The sequence below is a fragment of the Crassostrea angulata genome, unplaced genomic scaffold (genome assembly GCF_025612915.1).
Source record: "Crassostrea angulata isolate pt1a10 unplaced genomic scaffold, ASM2561291v2 HiC_scaffold_101, whole genome shotgun sequence".
Lineage (NCBI taxonomy): Eukaryota > Metazoa > Mollusca > Bivalvia > Ostreida > Ostreidae > Magallana > Magallana angulata.
Genome location: NW_026441656.1, coordinates 19,724 through 43,000, shown reverse-complemented (window position 1 = coordinate 43,000; position 23,277 = coordinate 19,724). Strand labels below are relative to the sequence as shown.

At 34.9% G+C, this 23,277-nt stretch overlaps 1 protein-coding gene and 2 pseudogenes across 2 annotated transcripts; 2 read left to right on the top strand and 1 right to left on the bottom strand.

The window, feature by feature from the left end:
- The first annotated feature begins 1,807 nt into the window (after positions 1–1,807).
- LOC128169133 (uncharacterized) lies at positions 1,808–5,112 on the top strand (annotated as a pseudogene).
- A 2,884-nt stretch (positions 5,113–7,996) lies between these two features.
- On the top strand, positions 7,997–9,020 carry LOC128169130 (uncharacterized; annotated as a pseudogene).
- A 7,595-nt stretch (positions 9,021–16,615) lies between these two features.
- LOC128169132 (uncharacterized) lies at positions 16,616–23,277 on the bottom strand. 2 transcript variants are annotated; one of them, XR_008241500.1, is made up of 2 exons: positions 17,688–23,277; positions 16,616–17,189 (listed from the first exon to the last, which is right to left on the bottom strand). XR_008241500.1 is itself a non-coding variant. In XM_052835294.1 (2 exons), the coding sequence occupies exon 2, from the start codon at positions 21,688–21,690 to the stop codon at positions 18,031–18,033; it is 3,660 nt and encodes a 1,219-aa protein (XP_052691254.1). In that variant the 5' UTR covers positions 21,691–22,560; positions 23,059–23,277; the 3' UTR covers positions 16,616–18,030. The 2 variants fall into 2 exon arrangements, 1 of the variants encoding a protein (XP_052691254.1); XM_052835294.1 differs by having other exon boundaries at positions 16,616–22,560; positions 23,059–23,277.

The following is a 23,277-nucleotide window of genomic DNA, read 5'->3' as shown; positions in this document are numbered from 1 at the left end:
TTTTTCTACTTTGATTTCTGATTGACTAGTTTCCTTTAAAAACTTGCCACTTTTTGGCAATGGGGCTGTATGGCTACAATATGTTAATTAATATATATACTTTTGTATACTCTTCATGGTTTGCAAGTGAAACACACGATGAGCCACATTGGTACATGTATTTAGAAATACTTACTATGTTAAGTGTAGTCTACAACACATAAATACATTGGACTTTTAGTTTTAATAGTGGATGACATAGTGACATGGATGAACATGGCTGTACTTAATTAATGCTTTAAATCTATGGTGTCATTTATCAATGGGTATTTGTTTGAAAGAAAAAAAAAATTTTAAGTTTTTAATGTTTTACCACTTTTAACTTGATCAGCAATGTAAAGTTAGTTACCAAACTAGGAGATAATGAATAAATTACACGAAAACTTGATTTCTGTCAGTGGTACTTTTTACTCTATTAATTGTTTCGACATCAAAGTATTGGTCAAATGCATCAGACGTTCTCCTCTTTGGTCTTGGTCGAGTTATGTGTGTTGCAAAATCTAGGAGTATTACGTCATGGTCGCTGTTTCCCAGTGGTGGTATGGTCTTGCATCGACTGAGTTGTCCAGGGTGTGATGTTGGTAGCAGATTCAAGGTGTTGTCTCCTCTGGTTGGTATATCAGCTACCTGTTGCGGGTTAAGGTCTGCAAGCTTTGTTTACCTCCCTACTTGTCTGTGAACCGTTGATGGTATATTTTACTCAGTCGTTGTCTGGTAAGTTATTTTTTTTTCATAAATTATCAGAAATCAAAATCCTAGCAATATGCACAACTCTAATATATGTACAATTGATCTGCAAAAGAACAATTTCCTATTTTGAAAACTGTAGGAGGAGTTATCCGTACAATGAGGGTACCCTTTTGGCAGCCGCCCGCCCGCCATTTTCACCATTTTAATAACTGGATTTTTCCGTTGGAAAACCCGGATGAAAATGAAAATTAATTCTCCATTAATTCATTAACATCTCTCAACAACAGAGTAAGTCTAATGGACTATGAATTAATAAAGTTAACCAAACACATTACATTCTACAACAAAATGGATACTAGTGTTTGAAGATAAAGAGAGTTTTTTTTAACTGAATTAAATCTATTAATATGGACTTCGGTCTGAGAATATGTTAATTAGATTAAAATCTTTGCTCAATTTTTCTGGAAGCATTGAATTGAATACATGAAATAAACATACATTTATAGTTGTACAAGGTAATTTTATAATCATTTTGATTAATTTTGGGGACCATTTTAGGTCCTTCCCATATAGTCCCTTCATGAATCCTATATTTCTATGCAATTTAAACTTTGAATTTTTAAGTAGATTGGGGTGTTACATATAATGAATAAGTTATATGATTTAGAAATTAACAAATAAAAACCGTTTAATCTTAGTATATGTTACATTAATTTTTCTATAATATAAGTATAAGCTTCTGCAGGCGTTGATTTGCCCAGATGAAGAAAGGCAAACCGAATTATTTCTCCTTCTAACCAGATTGAACAATCCCATTATAATAGGAAAGTACTAGTACGCATACAACTTAAGTAATTAATGATATGAAGTAGAAAACACGTTTAAGAATCAAGGAAATAGAGTTCAGTAGGGGAGAGATTCAATGAAGATTTTCCTTTTCCATATGAACCCCACTTAAGATATTTTAACCGATACTCTAGCACGCGATAAAACTCCGACAACCCATCACACGTGAAATATAATACTACATAGCAATCTTGTATGAATATCTCTACAATTAATTTACCAATTATAAGCAATGCTCGAGGGACAGGTATACGTTCTTTTCGCGTTACATGTGGTGTTCTCTGGAGCCCAACACATATACCAGCCACAAAATGGATGTCCATTCAGGATTGTGAAACAATGCTCAGAGATATCAAGAAAGACATTGTTGAGCTGAAACACTCAGTCGAACAGTTACAGAGTATTAAAGAATCGGAGCCAGGTATGTGTTCAAATAACTGCAGTACTAAGCCCAATGAATGAAACTATGGACTCTTTCTGCATACTTTTCCTTTGCATGTCCAGTTTGAATGTGTTTTAAAAAAAACCTATCATTATTTTAATTTTAAAAAAGATAAAGTTGGTTGTTATGTATTGAAAGGTTATTGATTGGGATACAGCATATGATTTGTTGGACCGATGGCCGAAGGCAACATTTCTGTATTCAGTTCCAACAAATCTTAGGTTGCACTTTTACTCAGTGAATACATTTATAATGTAAACACGAACACTGTTTAACGTTTTTTAACTTCAATTTGGGAAACCTTTGCTCAGTAACAGATAAATGTTTATTCTACCTTTAATATCTTATCATCGACAAAGTACCAGGTAAAGATCACATTTATTAATTCAAGTCTACAATTCTTAGACTTTCATTTTATGTAATACCCAAATATATAACCATTAAATATGAGATTGATTAATCACTTGGGTTAGAGAAATACAACTTTCTCATCTCAGTCACTGCCGCATCTTGAACATATCTTATGAAAGTCCTTTCAAGGGCTCTACACTCCTCATTTAAGGAACCAGTCCACATTTATTCCATTATGGTTTATTAAGTCTATTCGACAAGTATTAAATTCATATGGGGTCTTAAAGATATTTTTCAGAATTTTAATTAATAAACAGTTTTTATGACTAAAATAATTATGACGGGCATTTAAAACCAAGAATTTATCAATGAAATAAACCAAATAATTGAAAAAGTTGTATATTCCAGTAAACAACATAGCTTTCTATGCAATACTGGCGACATCAGTGACGGATGATTACGTCATATTCAGCCAAGTCATAACCAATGAATGCGCGGCTTATGATAAATCATCGGGAATCTTTACATGTCAATTATGCGGAACATACGTCTTTTCTTGGACTTTTGCCAGCAGCCAGCATCACCAAACAACATCAGATCTCCTCGTCAATGAGGTATCGGTTGGATCTACAGCTACATACCCTCGGGGATCTGAGAGCGTCTCGAAAGGGTCAAGCACTGGGTTCGTCGTGTATAATCCTAAGGTCGGTGACAAGGTCAGAGTCATCCTTAATGGAACAGCTATAGGGGAATTTTCTACATTTTCGGGTTGAAAACTGCAGCACGGTATGTCTGAATAATCCTTATCAAAATTACAATGTTGTTTATGGTGTCACTTTCAAAAGATATTCCGTTTTTGTAGACACCCCGTCTTTCTATGCCAGAGCTTCTACTAATCTGAATGGTTCTGTTTTCCGTAAAGTCGGATTCAAATTTCAGAACGTGTTGACTAAAAACAGAGATATGTATAATCCGGACAATGGCGTTATCACCAATCCAAAGACAAGTTTTTGGGCTCTGACGATCTCTGCGGAGGTCACTACTGGGTTTGACAGTCTCTACGTAGGAGAACTTTATACCAATCCTAGGATATGGACATTTACAAAAGAAGACACATCGTCCTCTTTGTTATTTCGGAATTTGTCGTACGGTGACAGACTTTTCTGGTATTCCACCTTCAACGAAACCCTCACGGCTACCCGCTCTTCTATTTCCGGGTGGCTTATTGGACCAAGTAAGGGATTCATTAAATACACAAAACAAATTTGCTTACGCGTCATGTTACAAAGTAATGTTTTACCATTTGAATTTAAGAAAAAATAGATAGACAATGAATGTTAAAACTAAGATATTTTAAAATTAATTGAAGTGTAGCATAATATTAAATGAATGGATCTTTGATTGCATTTTTTTGAGGCATACACTTCGTCCTTATTACTTGGAACAATTCAGAAAAAACTATTCGATTATACGTTATTTGACCATTGGTCGAATAGCTTGCAACATACTAACAGTCTGCATGATTCCCAGTGGTTCTTATACCATAAAAAAATTAGAAATTGCATGTCAATTTGCATGGCAGAGCGTTCCGTTATTAGTGGATCAATATAACAGCAATACAGTGGATTTCACATACTGAAATCAATTTCTCAAACAAGAGATTCTTAGAAGTTACTATAAACCAAGATTTATTCGCAACAACGTCATTTCGCGATATACTGGGGATAGACTTTTTGCGATGTCTTGTTTTAGCGAGTCAGCTTAACCAGGCCCTTTTTTTTTAAAGTCGTATAGTTATTATGCTATACGACAGGGACTGGTTCACTGCAAGAAATTTTCTCGACGACGACAATCTCAGGAACCCGAGACAATTTCTCGCAAGGGTTTACAGTATCTAACTAAGCAAAATTCATATATAGAGGTACATAATAGCAAATTTTGGTATTTGAATATTCTTAAACGAAGTGTATACTATTTGACAAAGATGAACAGATAAATCTATCGATCGATTGATCAATCTATCTATCTATCCATCTATCTATCGATCGATCGATCGATCGATCGATCGATCGATCGATCTGTCTGTCTGTAAAAATATGATCTGAAATATGAAAATGTCGGGGAGTGCCGGTATTTGGTCTTATCTATATTCTTATTATGAAGGACATGTATACAAACCCATCCTGTTTTACAGAGATGTATAAAAGTACAATTCATCAGGGTATGTGTTAATTCTATTTCAGCCAACTCTAGACCGTTATTTCTGGCTTCTTCTCGCTCCCCCACTTCATCACCTGTCGATTTTACATGGGAATACATAGACCAGACGGATTCGCTCTTTGGCTCCGAGTTCCAAACTTCAAAATCCGGTGTCTACTTGATCTTTTGGAATACGATTGATAAAGAAATGGTGGTAACAACACTACTGGTCAACGACAAAGAGGCCGGAAGGGCCGTCACGAGTAAATCACAGCATTCGTATGAGGATAACGGATCGAATCTTGCAATTTTACGTCTTCAGAAGAATGACGGCATCACTATCAAAACCAATACTAGTTCAGACTATGTTTCTATATCTGGTTACTTATTATTTTAGCTGAACTCATTATAGCGCACGACATGTTATCTTCAAAAAGTGTAATTTCATTAAAAGATTGACATTATTATCATCTGTAAATATGGCTATAGTCTTTTGATTAACCCTCTTGTGTGTGTGTGTGTGTGTGTGTGTGTGTGTGTGTGTGTGTGTGTGTGTGTGTGTGTGTGTGTGTGTGTGTGTGTGTGTGTGTGTGTGTGTGTGTGTGTGTGTGTGTGTGTGTGTGTGTGTGTATTTATGTCATACTTGTGGTGTATATTGCCCGTTTATCAAACAGGTGATGCTTATCAAATACTTCCGGTCAGAACTACTTTTGACACAGTCCCTCGCCTCAAAGATTTGCTAGTACTTTCAACATAACTATGTCTACTACCAAAAAATGATATAAAATTTGATAACATTTTGTCAAAGATTTAAATTACAATTATGAAGGAAAACACAAAACTGAATAGCATATGCGTCGGAACAGGGGGAGGGGGTTTAGCCCACCTCCCTCCTTTGTTGCAAAGTTATACATAAATGTTACCGAAAACCTTTTTTGTTTTTCAAGATTTTTGATAAGTTTAGCCTCCCCCCACTATCAATTTGCTTCCGATGCCACCATGTAGTTTATAATACTGCAAATCACGTTAGGCTGTTAAATGTCTTTTTTAAATTGCCGCATTGCAGACCTGGCAGACAAAGGCCACGATTTCGTCCTGACAGGTTTGAGCAGCTTAGGTTTTGAGTAACCCTTTCTCCTACCAGGGGTAAGTTTAACAATTTTATACTTTTGTTATTTAACTAGCTCAGTCTTTTTACATTACTATGGAGTTTAGATAAGTATTCTTAATTACTTTTTGATATACTGGTTTTACGGGGTAGAACTGTTAAACAAAGGTGTTTGCTCGTGCTTATTCCTGTGTGGTCAAGTGTCGAGTGTGTGTGCTTAATACTAGGATATAATGCATGATATACTTGTATATTTTTCGTGTAGTACGGTGTATTTTGTCTATCGTTTAGACGTGTTTTTTTTTCTTTTAAGTAGTGTGATACTCTTAACATTATGCAGTATTCGTATTCGCTGTGATTTCGTGCTATTGTATGGCGTGCTGTTTTGCCATAATGTTATATTTAAGTCCGTGTGACTTAGCCTATGTTTATGTAAGGTATATTAATCATGTAACTCGAAATACGTTGACTGATTTATTTATTACGTTCCCTATCCAGTTTTTGGTAGTCCATCCAGTTTTTGGCAGTCCATCGCCATGGTAATACCTGTCCATTTCTGTCTCACACCGTGTCATTTCTATTCATCTCGTCCATTTCCTCACAGGATGGCTTCTTCTACCTTTCTACATGCCCTTGATGGAGACTTGGGACACCAGAAAACTTAAAACTTTACTGTCCATGATGTGTATATAATAAAAGTTATTTGTTTGGTCTTATTTTATATTTAAAAAAATGTAAATAGAAATCGAGTCTTGTTGTGCTTGACTAAACAGTCACGACGACAATTTCAGAGTATAAAAGAATCGGGACCAAGTAGGTATTCAAAAAACTGCAGTAAAAAGCCCACTTAAACAAATATATGTGACTCTTCGTGTTTGGTTCCATTAGATGTCCGTTTTAATTTTGTTTTGAAAAATTTCATATTTCAATTCTAAGAAAGATTAACACCTTCATGTTAATCAGCTGTTATGCATTTTAACAACTATTTATAAATCCCTTTTCATGAATTATGACCATTTACATCAGAGCAGACAAAAATATATAGCATATATATCTATTCCAAGTAGCACATATCCCGTTGACAACTTGTTAGAGATCAACGACACTTCATCGTGATGATACACTACGAATGTTTAAATGTTTTATGTATTTTAACAACTATTTATAAATTCCTTGTCATGAATTATAACCATTGACATCAGACAAAAATATATAGCAACCCAGTATAAATCTATTCCCAGTATAAAGTAAAAATTAAAGTCAATAGTTACTGAGCAGACTTAAATCGAGCCTTACATAAATGTAACGATTTTAACTGTTGCTGGTAATAGTGGCGCTAAATAATTAACGTTGTTTCTTAACAGTAATGAAAATGAATTAAAGGTCCATATAAATACACTATGCTTGACTTTTCAATCAACATTTTAAACAAATGATGAACTTATACTAATATGGTGTTATCGAACAGTAATCAAAATCAAGAGTCTAAAGCTATAATACAAAACAGGAGCAGAGCAAACAATGACCTCTAAATAAATGAGAGGTAGGATCAGGTGCCTAGGAGGAGTGAGAATCCTCTGCTGACCGGTCACACTCGCAGTGTGCTTTTTGTCGTAATCGGGAAAAAACGTAAAAGTCCGTAGACAATTAGGTGATTAATTATGGTCTTACAATTAGTATGCAAAACGTCAGTAAGCATTCGACCTTGCGGAAGATTGTCTTTACTGACAAGGTCGTTAATTGTATCGACCATAGAACTACCATAGAACTAACGAAATAATGGTCAAAATCATCGATAGTCTGTTTTTTCGACTAGTTTGTCAGAAGCTTGCCTCGTTTTAGAAATTGGTCATATGTAGAACATGCTCTTGCTTATTGAATCAAATGAGACAAAAACTTCATACGCAGGCGAGGAAGGCATATAACTACATAAGTAAAATAGCTGACGATGGAAAAAATGGAATCATATTTTCATGAAGTTTGATGTTAGGTTACCATTAATGTCTTTTCTAATAAAATATCTCAATATGAAACAGATGATTCAGACTCTATAGTATCTTTTATTTCAAGTTAACTGGGATATATCGAGTCGACGTAAGAATGGAAAAAACAATTGATAATACGTCGTTGATGTACCTCAATGTTGGGCTTAAGGCCACAGCGAGTGAATTTTTTCATGTTCGAGTGATTGAATAAATTCTGCTTCATATAAATAAAGAAGTAGTTCTGTTAACAATGGACGCGCAATTGGTGCCCATGGGAATTCTAACAAATTGTTGGAATACCTGATTTCCAACAAAAAGAAAAAAAAACCTTTATAGATGTTGTCAATCAGAAACACAACATCAGTGACGGATAATGACGTCATATTCAACAACGTCATATCCAATGAGGGCGCGGCTTATGATAAATCATCGAGTATCTTTACATGTCAATCTAGCGGAAGGTACGTCTTTTCTTGGACCACTGCCAGTAGCCAGCATCAACAAACAACAGAAGATCTCCTCGTCAAAGACGTAACGGTGGGGTGTACCATCTTACACTCTGAGGGGATAAATCTGTCCGATAGTTAAGATTCAAAAGAGTCAAGCACTGGGTTTGTTGTATATGACCTTCATTTCGGGAACATAGTCAGAGTAAAGATCAATGGAACAGCTGACCCGGCGTTTTTAATGTTTTCTGGATAGATGGTTCTCTATTTTGGTTTAAAATTTTGTTTCGTTTTTGTCTTCCTAACGTTGTCAGCAAAAACATGTAAAGTGACAAAGAAACGTAAACAACGATGTAGAGATTTAGAACAAGTTAAAAATAAACTTCAAGCTCGTGATAGTTTATGGAAACATACTAATTGCTAAAAGAAAACAATAAAAAGGAAGAACATTAAAGAAAAAGACTTGTTGATTAATTGTAAAAAGACAAGTGATAGGTTAAGAATACAAATTAAAAATACTGTCATGTAAACACTTTGACCAATGCTACTTGGGCAATACAACTTAAAGAGTTGTAATTATTGAGAAAATTTGAAATATAACATATGATTGTACTTTTTGCTTAAATGTTGTAGACACCCCGCCTTTTTATGCCTCAGCGTCTCCAAACCTGTTCAAACCTGATTTTCGCAACGGTAGGTATAAACCTCAGAACGTATTGACCAACAACGGGGACGTGTATAACCCAAATAATGGCGTGATCACCATTCCAAAGACAGCGATCTGGACTCTTACGATATCTGTGGGGTCCAATAAAGAAAATGCTTTTCTCAAAGCTTTACCACAAAGTACCTCGACAGCACATAATCTCACTAAGGATCCGAAATCCGAACTTATAAAACCGGTGTCTACTTGATTTTTTGGAATGTGAGAGTTAATGGTTAATGGAATGCGTGTAGAATCACTCATCTCGAATAGAATGAAAAATTACTTAGATAACGGATCCAACCTCGTTATTCTACGTCATGAAACAAATGACATCGTTACCTTAGAAACTGATGCTTAAGCAGATCATATCTTTATATCTGGCTAACCGTTGTTTTAGATTGATTTATCATGATATCCAAGTAGATCATATCTTTATACCTGGCGACCTGTTGTTCTAGATTGATTTATCATGATATCCAAGTAGATCATATCTTTATATCTGGCGACCTGTTGTTCTAGATTGATTTATCATGATATCCAAGTAGATCATTTCTTTATATCTGGCAACCTGTTGTTCTAGATTGTTTTATCATAATATCCAAGTACATTATATCTTTATATCTGGTGACCAGTTGTTCTAGATTGATTTATCATGATATCCAAGAAGATCATATCTTTATATCTGGCTACATGTTGTTCATTATTGATTTATCGTGATAACCAAGTAGATCATATCTTTATATCTGGTGACCTGTTGTTCTAGATTGATTTATCATGATATCCAAGTAGATCATATCTTTATATCTGGCTACCTGTTTTTCTAGATTGATTAATCATGATATCCAAGTACATTATATCTTTTTGTCTTGTGACCTGATGTTCTAGATTGATTTATCATGATATCCAAGTAGATCATATCTTTATTTCTGGCTACTCGTTGTTTGAGATTGATTTATCATGATATCCAAGTAGATCATACATTTATATCTGGCTACCTGTTGTTCTAGAACGATTTATCATGATATCCAAGTAAATCATATCGGACGACGGGTAGCCAACTGCCTCCTAAAACTCTTCTTTTAATTAAGGTGCCTCACTACACCTTAAAATATTCTCTCAAATCAGCCGAAAACTACTCGATTATGATAGATAGCATGATGGATAAGAAGTATATGTGTCAAATAGGGGAAATAATGTGTAATTTTAGATAAAAAATGATATTTTAAAAAATGTCATTCAGTAAACATAAACAAAAGCGCCAGGCTGATTCGAACTCATGACCTGCGGTTCACAAGCCTGATACGTTAACCACTGAGCTATTACGATATACATCTGAATCGATTGATACAAACAGTTTAACAAAACATTTAAATCGGCATCTTGTGACGTAGTGTCTTAAAAAGTATATGTCTCGGTGTAGTGAAGTACCTTAATATTGTTTATATGACACAAACTCATGAAAATATGATATTTTGAATGTTTTGGTAAAATGTTTAAGCTGTTTATGTTTCGATATAATTGTTTATGTAAAAGATAAACTGATTTAAACTGGGAACACTTTACAATAGGGACCGCAGGATTTTGCGAGATTTCGATCAGTTGCCAATCTTTGTTATTTATGTCTCTGCTATAATTCTATGTAATAATACAAAATTAGTTTTGATATAATTTACACACATATTCCATGAATTGTTTTATGGAAAATATAATATTTATAAAAATCGATCTAGATGTAAATAAATAATTTTTTTAACCTAGAATTATCAACATTTTGTTACATGTATATGTTAATGATAAATGTATTTTTAGAATGAGTTAAATCTGGATCCTTTCCTTAGTTACTGTCTTTCTACTTTTAAAAATCTCAAAATGTTAGGGATTGAACCTATGTCATAGACTAGGAATTTGGGGAATAAAATTCCAAAAAAATAATAATAATTTGCATTAAAATATTTCAGGTTAAGTTAATAACGAGGATAAACTTTATTATATAAAAGTGAAACGAAGTTGTAAAAAAATCTTAATTATCTTGTTTTCTTTTAACTCCATTTATTTCGCAAGAGCTAATTCAATTTTATTGACTGTTTTCTCCTCTGCTACATTTATTTATTCAACATGAATAAATATTTATTTTTATCTTCAAAATGGACCATGCAGTATTTGGTTTATGTACATTTAATATACATGTTTAATTTCGATAAACAAACATCTGCAAAAACCTTAATTTACTTTGGAATCATCAATGATCGTTGGGGACCAATTTTCATGGCTTTCGTGGGTAACTCTTGCCCATGAATTTACATCCCCACGAACCTTTACACAATCATTTGTTTAATATCTATTAAAATTATCTCAACGGCACTACCAACGAAATTACGTCCCCACGAACCAGGAAAATTGTGTTTGCACTCGAACATTGACGCCCACGAATCAAAATGATTCCACTGTATTTATATTTCTATTTACAAACAATGTTTTGCTTACATTTTCATTAAAAATGTATCAATTATTCAGTTTTGTTTAACAAGTTCTCAACATACCTTTCAAACTTTCATAAAGCTCCCATCCAATATCCACACGACTTCTGTTGAAAATTGTCTCGTTGAGAAGAGTTTTCAGAAGATGACAAGTTCTTGACCCACTGTTATACAGAAATCCGGCGCAAAATTCACAGCTTCCAGCACACTCGAACATACTCAGGTCATTCTTTGTGTCTATGTAGTTGACATCACCATGGATAGGAATCAGATCTTTAAAAGCTTCATTTCTCTCAAAATACAAATTCACGTTAAGCGAAATGATATCACGAATAATAAAAAAGACACCTAACATAATGGTAATAAAAAGAAAGTCCCGTTTCTGTAATAAAATTCAAAGAATGGTACTTATCAACAATGATCTTGCTACTAATTTACTACAGTATGTGGTTAATCCATTTATATACCTTTCGACACTCCTAATCAATAATGATTGGATTTTAGATATCCGTGATGAAGTACGAATCTCGTTACTATTGTAGCATAATTTTGCCTCATACATGTCAGTTTGCAAAAGAAGTTTTTTCAACATACAGAATAAATTTGTTAACATGTAAGATAAATAAGTTGACATGCAAGTTAACGATTTCTTTTGAGAATTTGTTCTTCTAATACCTTTTACTTGAAGAGCAGAGCAAGATTTTAAAGTTACATCTGTGTTATCAAGGCTATAAAGTCCAAACGTATGGTGGCATATCTCTGCCCATTGTGAGCAAATTATTTTTCTATAAAATGTATGACGAATACATACAAATTGTGATGTATGAACGCTTTTTATTCCACTTATATTCTATATGATATCAGTTATCAGTTTGTGATATAAATGTCATGTAAAAGATGTTTTTAAAACATTGTTATTTCAAAGTTATAAGTCTATTTGATATAAAATATTTGTAATTTGTTTCTTTATAACCAGCACACATTTTTTATTTTATTAAGTGCTATTTCTTTCTCCTCTGCTTTTGTCTTTTTTCTTTTTGCATTACAAAAGGGTTGACTTATCATTTGTAACTGTTTGGTATGGTGACATATCTCTGCTCCTTGTGTGCAAGTTATTTTTCTATCAAATATGTCGACATGCAAGATAAATATGTTGACATGCAAGATAGTTATGTCAACATGCAACATAACTTTTTTTTTACCAAATAAGAATTATATTAAATCTCAAATAACAACCACATGTGACATCCAAGATGCTAAATGCTACTTATTTATGTCGACATGCAACTGAGTTATGTTCACATGCTACCTATTTATGTCATTTTGAAAAAAAAATTATATCACAAACTGATAATAGATATCATATAGAATACAGGTGGAATAAAAAGCGTTCATACATCACGAGTTGCCAACATATTTCCAATTCATTGACAAAACTTTTCCCTTTTGGTGAATAAAAATTATACATAATACATAAAGTTTATTCATTGTTCATATTTCTGATAGTTTTGTGCAAGATCATTATTCATTCATTAACTATTGTCATGATGTTTATGATTGATAAGTTCGCCTTTTGGGAGTTTATGAGCAATGTTTTGCATTTATTTTTCTGACAACCAGAAATCCATAAATACAAGCCGGCAATATGAAGCCGCCAGTAAATCACACGTTCAGTTCATTAAAATGTATTTGCTCTTTCATAAAATATATGAAACACTATTGAGATAATGTTTGGTTTATAAAATAGAACAATAAATAGAGATCGTAAATAGAGAATAAACAATGGTAGTCAGCAATGTAATAAAAAAAACAGTACTTGTATAAGGTGCATCTTTTGTCATATAAATTTTTAATGTTAATATACAATACACATTACAAACTAAAGTATTTCAAATGAAACCATCCATAATGTATATGTATTTTAAGAAACTTTGACACGATTTGTGATGAAATTTCTATTTTTATATTCTTTATGCATAAAATATGTTACTTGTGCATTTTGAATAATCAACCAAAATTGAATGTTAGTAACAAATGAGCTAAGAATGCATGTTTATGTCGACAAAGCTCGATTCTTATATTTGTTTACAAATAATGTAAAGTTACAATGTTTTGACAAATTGACTACTAGCAAACAAGAGAAACTGATTCAATGTATTAACAAATAATACTATCAACGAAAAAGCACCATTTATTTGAAACGTATACCAATACAGCATATGTGTAAACAATAAGAAGACGAGCTTTTTTTTTATTTTTACAAAACAAATAATTTTAAATTCTGTATCTTACTTGTAACTTGATATTTGACTTTCAATTTTGAGGAAACAAAAATGATACCCATAGTTATCATTCTAGACATAAAACATGAGCAAACTAAAATTTGATAATTAGGAGCTCAAATCGTGTCTTAGCCCCTTTTAAATTGTATGCTTAGCTTTACCATCAATTTGAGACTTACATCCCCATAAAGATAGCTGGAAAGTTGAAGATCGCAAAAGTGAATGTGAATATAGCAAATTAAATTCTTTCAAAATTATGAGTAGGGATTTGTTGTTTTATATTAAGTATTATATCGGTAGCTTACTGATCTATACACCCTCGTATTATTAACAATTACATAATAAGCATGGCATCAAAATCCTTAAAATAGGACGTAAGGAATTAAAATTGTTGTAAATTGCCTAATATCACACTGTTCCCCGATACCTAGTTTACCCATCACGATTAAAAATAACGATCAGGCCTATGATTTTATGTCTTTGTTTTGATTGACAAGTGGGTACCTATCCTACCCTTCAATGTTCCTTTTTATTCGTTTACTAAAACCATTTAGATTTTAAAGTCATACACTGTTTGGTATTTAATGAATCATTAATTTATTAATGTTTAAAAGATTTCCAACATTATTGACAGATCTAAGCAGAAAACTGAAACAAAATATGTTTTTACAGAACAATTTCCATAAGGACTACTTGATTTTGAGATTATAGCGGTAAAAAATTGATATTGCATCGCATTTTTATGCATTTTATTCTGAAATGTAAATCCGGCAAAGCGTACATAATTACAAAATTTTGCGCAAAAAATATTAGTTGGTATGGTTTAGACCAATGTTTGTACTCTATTTTATTAGTTCAGTTCTAATTTCTACAAAATTTATAATTTTTTTTTCTTCAGAAAAATAACGGACGTCTTGCAAATTTCATTTCCAAAAGTTTTCGCAAGGGGTACACATTTAATTTTTAATCTAACAAATATTTTATAATGCAAATGGATACAGAAAAAGACCCGGCCCCATCAGACAGTGCCATAAGTCATCTCCCCAAGGATCAAAGTTACAACTTATAATAAGTATATCTAAGTTATTAGTACATAATAGAGAAATAAGTTCATATTAAAATATAAAACAGGATATTGCAATATTAAAGGAATTGGAATAAAGGGGGGGGGGGATTCGGAGCACTAGGAGTACTGAAAGACCAGACTTGAAAGTTTTAATTGATAACTGTCCACATTTTCTTCGGCTTGTTTAAAAAGTGTCACATGTCTTAATAGCAATTTATTCAAAAATATTCAAAATGCACATTGGGATTTTTGCATTTAAACACTGAAATTGATTTATTGATATTGATATGTTATAAACTCTTGAGATGTAGATCATAACAAAGGGGATATGAGGAAGGGGGTGTTACCCTGCAGCTACCCCTTGTATTGGCCAAATATAAGTAACCCAATAAACCAAAGCTATATTCATTCAATGCCCAAATATAGCCTCGTGTGATAATATGTCGTTTAAATGCATTGTTATGTCATATTTTTGCCTCGTTTGTGAAATCTTTGAAAAATAGCTATTTTGTGGCGTAAATTGTGATGCAAAATTGCAGGATAAACACGACATATAGTAACGTTCTTCAAATGTCGGCGATATTTGAGCTTGGGTTAAAACATTTTGTACCGGTGAATCCATCGATTTTAATATTATCAAATAATTTTAAAATGTTGAAAAACACGAAGATAGCCTGACCTTATTTTTTCATATGTTATTAGATAATTGTTATGTGCATTCGGTGCCACTAATTTTTTAAGCTCTTGTATACATTGTTTGCACTAAAACATATTAAATATTTCCCTTTATTAATTGTACATAGATATGCAACTTTTTTATATTAATACAATTTATGTTTACATTTTTTTTTTGTTATTATGCTTTTTATTTCTAATTGCATAGTGTAAGTAAGGGTAAACTTTATCTTGCAGATAGTTTAAACAAAGTTTATTGAATCATAGTGGTAAAAAACTGAAACAAGATACAAAATATGAATTACTCATAAATTCTACAAATCATTAACAATGTACATAAAGGCAACAAAAACGTGACACTATGTAATTTGAATATTAAATAAGCTAATGATAAACAGATTCAAATTTAATATAAGACCCAAAATATGAAGTTTTTATACAAATGGGTTTCCAAAGAAAATTGTTACAAACGTACGTTTCTTTCAACATAATTATTATGACAGTAAAGGTATTCCATACTTTTTAGAGGGAATAAATTGTTTTCTTAATATTGCAAATATAAATATATCAAACAGAACAGGTACATATGAATGAATATTCGCGCAAGAAATGCATCAAAATACACGTTAACTTACAGTGTGTGACTTGAAATGACTGGCGGGTGAATGTCTTTGTGTGGGTCACACAAGGAATCAACAGAAAGTGGAAAATTAAAACACTAAATTAAAAATAAAGATAACTCTAGATAATGAAAGGAATGACAACTATTTGATTAAGAGAGATAACTCATTGAAAACGTTAAAGATTAGAAAACAAAATATAAAAAAAGTTGACAAAAATTACACATATATTTTCTTTTTCGCAATGTTTTGACAGAAGAGACACAAGTATTTTTTAAGAGTGCTGGATAGTCGTGGCCATTTTCAGATTATATTTACCTTCTTTAAACAAAGAGCACTGTATATAGGAAAATGTTCAAATTCTAAAGATAAAGTATTTTCTTTACTAATTATAGTCAATGGCAAAAGATCATCGTTTAGAAGTGAAAAGCAGGTCTAATGGTTAATTTGTTGACTCTCCAGGATATTTATTTATTTATTTTTCATTTCATATAGTAAACTTATCTGTTAACATACATGTATAATTAATAAATATATCAAGTGTACATCATACAAAGATTCCGATTAGTCGTATGACTAATAAGGAATAAAATTAGATAAGCAAAAAAGGAAGTTAAATCATTCTACACTATAAACTGTGTAACGGGATGAGCGGAGGCTACTCCAAACAACAACAAGACATCTTAAATTTAACAAAATTTAATAACAAAAAAAATAAGAGAAAGAAAGAAAAGATAGAAATATAAACACTAAACCACACAAACACTCACACAACTTTCACTCAACAAGAAAAAATATGATGTTTATACAAATGACCAAAAATAAATTAGAAGAGTGTCCGAATCTCCGGGGCTGTAGTCCTGGACCAACTACGGACAACCACAACTAGAGTAGTTTCGTCACCACAATCATCATCATCACCATCGTCATCATAATCATCGACACTATCATCAACACCATCGCCTACAACACCATAATCATAATAGACATCATCGTCATCACCATAATCATCTACTTCATAATCATCACCGACGTCACCATGAACGACATCATCTACATCATCTTCATCGACATGACCATCATCATCGTCGTCGTCATCATCACCATAACATCATCGTCGTCATCAACATGAACATCGCATCGTCATCGACTTCACCATAACATCATCTACACCATCATCATCGACATGACCATCATCATCATCGTAGTCATCGACATCATAACATCATCGTCGTCATCAACATCAACAATATGACACTACAATAAGTGTACAAGTGACACCATAACACCATAATAAAAACAATATTGTATAATACATCATATAAGTATCTCACTGATAGTATCAAACTATGATAATGTATAAATAGTATTATATTAAAGGCAACATCTCAAAATATTGTAAGTATATGGTAACTAAGTTATTTGTTTACAGTAAACAATATGGCGTCTGAGACTTCCGGTGACGCACTTCCGCCCAAGTAGTTAAGTGGAAAAAGTGACCATAAATTGTAAAATAAAATAACGCATAGAAAATAGCCCTTTAAATCACCGTTTCTTTATACAGCAATAGCAAAAACTGTACTATAGAAAAAGACGAATTCCATTTAAACACTCTCGCTAAAGTCACACATCAGTGAACACACAGGTAACTCTACAGTGAACAATGGTCAAGGTGACTTTATAGGACGACTGCGTAATACTAATAAAAAGGCAAAAATTTACAAATAAACTACACCAAACTAAATAAATACTTACCACGGTCAGCTATCCGTGTCCGCGTCAAATGCTGAACTTGTGAAACTAAAACATGCCACACAGGCTTCTAACACGATACCCCCTTCACACACTAAGCACGTCTTAATCGCTGGACAGCTCGGCCGGGTATAACTTAGCGCCTATTGTTAGGGTCGGCCAAGCACGTTGCAAAGAATTATGGGAAAAATAAAATCGGGTGTGTTCGATATGAACAGTGATTGTCACACACCTCCCCCCTTAAAAACTTGTCCTGCAATTTCAAATAAACAATCACTGAATTTTGAAAATTCTCACGTATTTACAATAAAACCTATATACATACCTGTACTGTTTACTATACATCTCACTGACGACTCAGGTAATCCGCACCCACATTGTCGCTTCCTTTGATCGCAATGATCCTAAAACGGTATGGCTGAAGCTGCAAAGCCCAACGCATCAGTCTGGAGTTCTCTGTCTTTGCTTTGTTAAGGTAGGTCAGGGGTTGGTGATCAGTTTCAAGTAGAAACTCGCGTCCATAAAGGTACTGGTGGAACTTCTGTATTCCCCACACTACCGCCAAACACTCCTTCTCGATAACAGCGTATGCCTTTTCTCTTGGTTGAAGTTTCCTACTGGCGTACGCTACGGGTAGTTTCTCGTCATCCTCCATCTGTAACAGCACAGCACCTATCCCATCATCTGCAGCGTCCGTGCGTAAAATGAAGGTTTCATTAAATTCTGGCAACTTCAATATTGGCCTTTCTGATAACATGTGTTTCAATGTATCAAAAGCTCGTTGCTGACTTTCAGTCCAAATAACTTTATTTGGTTGGCCCTTCTTCGTAAGATCGGAAAGTGGAATGGCTATCGCAGAGAAATTCGGAATAAACTTTCTGTAGAATCCTGCTAAGCCTAGGAAGGCACGAACCTGTTTCTTGGTTTGTGGTATTGGCGCATTTCTGACTGCATCAATCTTGTCCTGTTCTGGTTCTAGACACTTGTTGCCCACCATATGTCCCAAACAGTCAATCTTGTCAAATCCGATGAAACATTTTGTCGGTCTGGCCGCAAGTCCCGCATCTCTGAGTCGTTCGAACACAGTCTTCAGTATGTGTAGATGTTCTTCAAAGGTATCTGTAAAAACAATGACATCATCGATAAAGTTTTCTACGCCGTTCATACCTTGAAGTATTTTTCTCATCATACGACTAAATGTTGCCGGCGCGTTTACAAGACCAAACGGCATTGTCCTGAATTGGTACAATCCGGATGGTGTGGAAAAGGCTGTAAGCGGCTTACTCTCGTCAGCCATCGGTACTTGCCAGTATCCTTTGCTTAAGTCTATCTTTGACACAAACTTCTTTCCGGTCATTTTGGAAAATATGCTTTCTGGACTGGGCATTGGTTCTGCATCAAATACCGTAGCACAGTTCAGTCGTCTATAATCAATGCAAAATCGATTCGTTCCATCTTTCTTCCGAGCTATGACAACTGGAGCTGAATAAGGGGAAGATGATGGCTCAATCACATTCAACTGTAGCATTTTCTGAACTTCTTCTGTAATTGTTTTCTCTGTACTGAACGGAATTGGATATGGTTTCACACGCACAGGTTCAGACGATGTCACAACAATCTTATGCTCCACTAAGTTTGTAATTCCAGGTATATCCGTAAATACATCTGAGAACGAATCACACAGTGATTTAGCAGTTTCCAACTGATCTGGTGTTAGTCTGTCTGCAAACTTTATGTCCTTTGCTGTTTCGGTTTGAGTAACAGGTGGCATAAGAATAGAGTCCTGTTGTTCATCATCATCTAGGTCACTAAAGTCTATGAGTGAAATTGCACATGTTGACAAAACACCACAGTTCAATGTATCTCGTTCAACATACTTCTTAAGAAGATTTGCGTGGAAAGTTTTCAGCTTGCCTCCCATATCGATATTGTAGTCCATCTGTCCTAACGGTACTGCCGGTACTTTTCCTTTCGGAATAGTCCGCTGACACACGTCACACGATCTGCAAAACCGTCTAATGTCTGACTGAATTCCTGGCCAGTAAAATTCGGACACTACTCTGTCGGTTGTTTTCTTTGATCCCAGATGACCACCCATCAGCGTTTCTTGTGCTATCCTCATAACGATAGTTCTGTATTTCCGAGGAACGATTAACTGTCGGAAAAGTTTTCCACTGGACACTTTGGGACTGCAAAATTCTCTGAACAACATTTGCTTCCGTTCACACATTTTTGAAAATCCGCCGTCACTGAAATGTTTAAGCTGTCCACTCTCAGCTAAGCTCCATAACTTTTTCAGTGTCTCGTCGTTTCGTTGTTCTTGTAAGATATCCTCCGGCGATACATCCCGTATTGCTTCCGGTACTTTCAATGGTTTGTATGGAGACTGTTTCTTTTTCAGTTGCGCACGCGTTTCAACAGCTGCTATGTTTTCAACGGAATGAATCCAGGCTGGATTTGGTTCATGTGGTTTCCTTACTCCACGAATATTACCAAGAATAAGATCGTACGAAGGCGAATCAAAGCACCAAGCATCAACACTTCCGGTAAAGTAAGGAGTATCGACATCAATTCTAGCCACATCTGAATCAATAATACGACCGTCTGCTAACTTGCATCGTTGAGATGTCCCTGTTAGTTGATCATCGTTTACCAGTTCTCTACGAATAACGGCACCACTACAACCTGTGTCTCTTAGCACAGTCACTAGTTTATTGCCAACACATCCTTTCACAACTGGCATTTCCGTTTCACAGAAAGCAACCGAATCACCAACACACGGTAAGTTTCCATGTTTCTCGACGACACTCGCGGCTCCTTGGCGACCTCTACCGCGTCCTGGATATCCATGGTTCCCATTATTGTACGACCCACGTTGAAAATCACTAGGGTAAGTATGTTTCGGTGTTGTTTCTTGTTTCTCGCTCGAATTAAACGGCCTGTTATTCGGACTTTTGCGGAAGTTGCAGTTAAAGGCTTTATGTCCTTGTCGTCCGCACTCATAACACTTCACTGCATTTCCAGATTGGTTTTGTTGCACGGAATCTTTGTACGGCGGTTGTCTATCGGACTGCTGTCGTCTGTCAAAGAGCGGTTTTTGCGTAAGTGAAGAAGATGTCACTGTTCTGGCCTCAGCAAACTGGTCCGCGTATCGCGCCATGTCTTGGATCGAAGTAGGAATCCTCTCCTTTAGGAATAAGGCAAGTTCTTTCGAGCAACACAATAAAAACTGTTCACGTAAGAACAAGTCCTTCAGATCATCGAATGTCTTGTTAGTCTTAGACAGCTGAATCCACCGCTCAAGGTAACTGTCCAGTCTGGTAGAAAATTGCATAAAAGTTTCACTTCCGTCTGGCTTTGAAAATCGGAACTTCTTGCGGAAACCGTCCTCCGTCATGTCAAATCGTTTCAACAGGGCGTTCTTCAACTCGTTGAAATCAAGTGCTGTTTCGGGTGAGAGTCTTGCGAACACATCCAGTGCCTTTCCTTTGAGTAATGCGCTAAGATGAGTCCCCCACGTGTCTTTATTCCATTTCTGCGTTGTTGCGTATATCTCAAATCTTTGAATGTACGCGTCAATGTTGTCTTTCGAATCCTCAAACGGAGGAAGTTTTGGTCCTTTTATCACTTGAGAAGTTTCTTTCTCCTCTTTAGTCACAACACTCGGCTTCATGTGAGATCTCTCGAGTTGCAGTTTGTGATCAAGTTCCAGTTCTTCTAGTTTTTGCTGATGTCTCTTTTCTTCTATCAATCGGGCGTGCTCTCGCTCATCATGTTCTCTCAATCGGGCGTGCTCTCGCTCATCATGTTCTCTTGCGGCGCGCTCTTTCTCCATCTGTAGTTTGAAGTCGCGGTCTCTCTCCTCCTGTCTCTCGACTCTATGTTTCTCACGTTCGTCCCGCATTCTGGCCTGTTCGTCCTTCACGAATTGTTGAAGGTCTTCATCCTTCATCCCCATCTTGGTCCCCACTTCAAGTAGCTCCAGCATCTCCTTGACAGTAGACATGGTGCATTGACTGACAGACCAACTTACCTCAAAATTATCTCATAAAGGGACTAACTTCTCAACTTTTAACAAAACAATCTGCCTAACGTAACGTACTCACCAAGGGAAAAGGAAACAACGACCTACACTTGCTCTTACATGTACTACAAAAAAGATCAAAAAATGAAAAATAAAATAAACCTTGGCAACTGTTCACTTATAAAGATATCTTGTAGTATCTGGAGGAGTCAACTCATCCCACCGCTGCCACCAATTGTAACGGGATGAGCGGAGGCTACTCCAAACAACAAGATATCTTAAATTTAACAAAATTTAATAACAAAAAAAATAAGAGAAAGAAAGAAAAGATAGAAATATAAACACTAAACCACACAAACACTCACACAACTTTCACTCAACAAGAAAAAATATGATGTTTATACAAATGACCAAAAATAAATTAGAAGAGTGTCCGAATCTCCGGGGCTGTAGTCCTGGACCAACTACGGACAACCACAACTAGAGTAGTTTCGTCACCACAATCATCATCATCACCATCGTCATCATAATCATCGACACTATCATCAACACCATCGCCTACAACACCATAATCATAATAGACATCATCGTCATCACCATAATCATCTACTTCATAATCATCACCGACGTCACCATGAACGACATCATCTACATCATCTTCATCGACATGACCATCATCATCGTCGTCGTCATCATCACCATAACATCATCGTCGTCATCAACATGAACATCGCATCGTCATCGACTTCACCATAACATCATCTACACCATCATCATCGACATGACCATCATCATCATCGTAGTCATCGACATCATAACATCATCGTCGTCATCAACATCAACAATATGACACTACAATAAGTGTACAAGTGACACCATAACACCATAATAAAAACAATATTGTATAATACATCATATAAGTATCTCACTGATAGTATCAAACTATGATAATGTATAAATAGTATTATATTAAAGGCAACATCTCAAAATATTGTAAGTATATGGTAACTAAGTTATTTGTTTACAGTAAACAATATGGCGTCTGAGACTTCCGGTGACGCACTTCCGCCCAAGTAGTTAAGTGGAAAAAGTGACCATAAATTGTAAAATAAAATAACGCATAGAAAATAGCCCTTTAAATCACCGTTTCTTTATACAGCAATAGCAAAAACTGTACTATAGAAAAAGACGAATTCCATTTAAACACTCTCGCTAAAGTCACACATCAGTGAACACACAGGTAACTCTACAGTGAACAATGGTCAAGGTGACTTTATAGGACGACTGCGTAATACTAATAAAAAGGCAAAAATTTACAAATAAACTACACCAAACTAAATAAATACTTACCACGGTCAGCTATCCGTGTCCGCGTCAAATGCTGAACTTGTGAAACTAAAACATGCCACACAGGCTTCTAACACGATACCCCCTTCACACACTAAGCACGTCTTAATCGCTGGACAGCTCGGCCGGGTATAACTTAGCGCCTATTGTTAGGGTCGGCCAAGCACGTTGCAAAGAATTATGGGAAAAATAAAATCGGGTGTGTTCGATATGAACAGTGAT

Coding starts and splice junctions, on each gene's coding strand:
- LOC128169132 (XM_052835294.1), bottom strand. CDS start 21,690: ATGTCTACTGTCAAGGAGATGCTGGAGCTACTTGAAGTGGGGACCAAG.